The following is a 2,630-nucleotide window of genomic DNA, read 5'->3' on the forward strand; positions in this document are numbered from 1 at the left end:
TATACAAATAATATTTGAGGTTTCATCTTTACATTAAAATAAAAATTACTCAATAAATTTACATAAAATTAGGATTCAGACCAAATATTAATGTATTATTGTAACCAACAAGACAAATTTAGTCATGTCTCTGGACAAGCTTATGATGTCAGAATGATCCCATATCAAAATGTAGCTTTTAAAGTCAGGAACCTGAAAATGTAATTAGGTCTTTTTGACCAAATTTGACTTAATCCTCACTTCTATATGATGGGTCACATATTTAAAGACATTAATGTCTTTTTTTATTTCCTGAATCGTGCCTCGTTTTCTACAAACCAAAATTGATTGACAATATAAAGAAACACACAACCCTTATTTAGAGTCGAGCGTGTTGAGGTCTGTAGAGTCAGTGAGGTGAAGTTTCTGGGAGTCATCACTGATGAAAACCTGACATGGAGACCTCACATAGATTACTTAAGAGCAAAAATAGCTAAATCTATTGCAGTACTGTATAAAGTAAATGAGTTATTTAATGATAAAGCTCTATATTATATAATGCAATAATTTTCCACATTTGATTTATTGTGTTGAAGTCTGGGGGAAAGCGTGTAAAACAATTACAAATCCTATTTTATTTGACAGAAAAGAGCTGTAAGAATTATCACCATAAACATTACTAACACCCATCTAATATATGATTTCATCGATTCAAATTGAAGTTTTATGAGTTGGTTGATTATAATATTCTGCAGGTTATGTTTAAGGCACATAAAAATGTGTTACCTTTAAACATTCAATCAAATTTTGTTAAGAGGGAAAGTTGCTATAATCTGAAGGGACTAGAAATGTTTGTAAAACCAAAAATTCGAACAAATTCGAAGGACAGATGCGCTTCAGTCGAAGGAGTAAGATTATGGAATAATCTGGAAACTAATCATAAAAATGCTGGTTTGATTAATTTGTTTTAAAAAATGATAAAAGTTAAATTGTTAAAGAAATATGAAATTGTTTAATCTGTATTTGTAAGACTTACTGTTAGAGGAGTTGAATTTTTTTTAATTATTGGTTGAAATTGTTTTTTGAAAATATGGGCAGATATACGATTTTTTTTCTTCTTCTGCTTCTTTTAATTTTATTTTTGTTTTGTTGTATGTAGACGTGTTTTTTAATGAAATGAATACATTATTTAGAAAAAAATATCTTGTGCCCTCTTTGGTTTAGTTTGAAGCCTATCGAGACCACTGTAACTTTGTGTTTTGTTGTCCTGTCCTTTCACCAGACACTCACCTGGGCACAGCGGCCGAGTTCAGCACAGGTGAGATACTGGAATATCTTCAGGGCTAACTCGTAGGGCAACTCGATGTCGAAGAAGGGAATGTCGTTGACTTCATTCTGCAAGACAAAACGAGTTACAGCACAAACAGTACTGTTTCTGTTTAACCATCACCTGCCATCCTACCAGATCCTGAATGAGTTGATCCACCAGCTCCTCCTCCTCCTCCTCCTTCTTCACCTTCCTCTGACGCTGCCTCTGCTGCTGCAGGGATGCGCTGCAAGCATCGGTCACGTTCTGATACATCCTCTTCCTCCTGGTTCTCTCCTCCTGGATGCGGTCCAGCAGGGGACTGGTCCTCCCACCCAGCAGGCTGCGTGCGATGGACACATACTCGGGCTGGTCCTCTGTCTCCGCATCAGCTCTCCCTCCATCACACCCCTCACCTTCCTCTGGTTTTAAAAGCTCCTTTGTTTTCTTCACGTCTCTCCGGCTTGACTGATCAGGAAGACCCCGGGAGGAGGGAGGAGCAGATTCTGCTTTACTCTTTAACTCCCGTTTCCAACGTTCCCTGAACGCAACAAGATCATTATCCGCCATGGCATTGTCCACTAAGAGTATTTTTGCAATGTTGTAAACACGAAAATATAAGTGGAATTCAAAAGTAACTAAAACAAACGGGGAGGACTGTTTTGACAACACACACAACAAACCCGTCCTTCCACATAAACAGTCCGATGAGAAACAGCGACGCACTCTACTAGTTCCGCTAGTTTTTAATTCCTATGTCATAACAGACGCTTACGTCTCAGTAATATTTAGTGTCTTTTTGTTAGTTAAAAACGATGAAACTGATCAATATAAATACAAGTTTTTCATATGATGTGATCGAAAATGTGCGCGTGAGTGTATCCGAACAAACTGTCCTTTTCTCTTAAACAAAAGAATGACACCAAACAGGAGAGATTCAAGACTTAACCATTTCCTCCCTGTTAGGGAGAAGATGATGTAAACCTTTTTTTTTTAAACCATGTGACACAGTAATGAATACTACAGTGGAGAGAGGTGGGGAGTCTGGGGAGCCGGGAGGAGGAGGAGGAGGAGGAGGGTCGTACGTCCTTAAAAAACAGACTTAAACGGGGAGAACCGAGCGCTCCACTCTCCGTCAAAAGATGTGCTGGCTGCCGATAGACCAGCCTCTGCTGCGGCCAGGTGACTCCAGCTGCAGCGCGCGCCGCCGACCCTCCGCGTGCTCCGCAGCCCAGCTGCTCGCCTCGCGCCTGCGGAGCATCGGGGACCAGCTGGAGAAGAGCTGGACGGTCCGGGAGACGAAGGTCGCGGACAGAGGACGGGGACAGGCGGTGGTGGCCACCCG

At 40.6% G+C, this 2,630-nt stretch overlaps 1 protein-coding gene across 1 annotated transcript in view; it reads right to left on the reverse strand.

Annotated features, from left to right (window-relative positions):
* The window catches only part of fbxw8 (F-box and WD repeat domain containing 8), a 41,361-nt gene extending 39,376 nt beyond the window's left edge, over window positions 1-1,985 (reverse strand). The window contains exons 1-2 of the mRNA XM_014011130.1: window positions 1,442-1,985; window positions 1,270-1,374 (exon numbers count right to left, since the gene is read on the reverse strand). Of these exons, the coding sequence (XP_013866584.1) occupies window positions 1,270-1,374; window positions 1,442-1,855 (519 nt within the window). The 5' untranslated portion in view covers window positions 1,856-1,985. The remainder of the gene's footprint in view (window positions 1-1,269; window positions 1,375-1,441) is intronic.
* Window positions 1,986-2,630: the final 645 nt, after the last annotated feature.

Source organism: Austrofundulus limnaeus, unplaced genomic scaffold (genome assembly GCF_001266775.1).
Source record: "Austrofundulus limnaeus strain Quisiro unplaced genomic scaffold, Austrofundulus_limnaeus-1.0 Scaffold77, whole genome shotgun sequence".
NCBI lineage: Eukaryota > Metazoa > Chordata > Actinopteri > Cyprinodontiformes > Rivulidae > Austrofundulus > Austrofundulus limnaeus.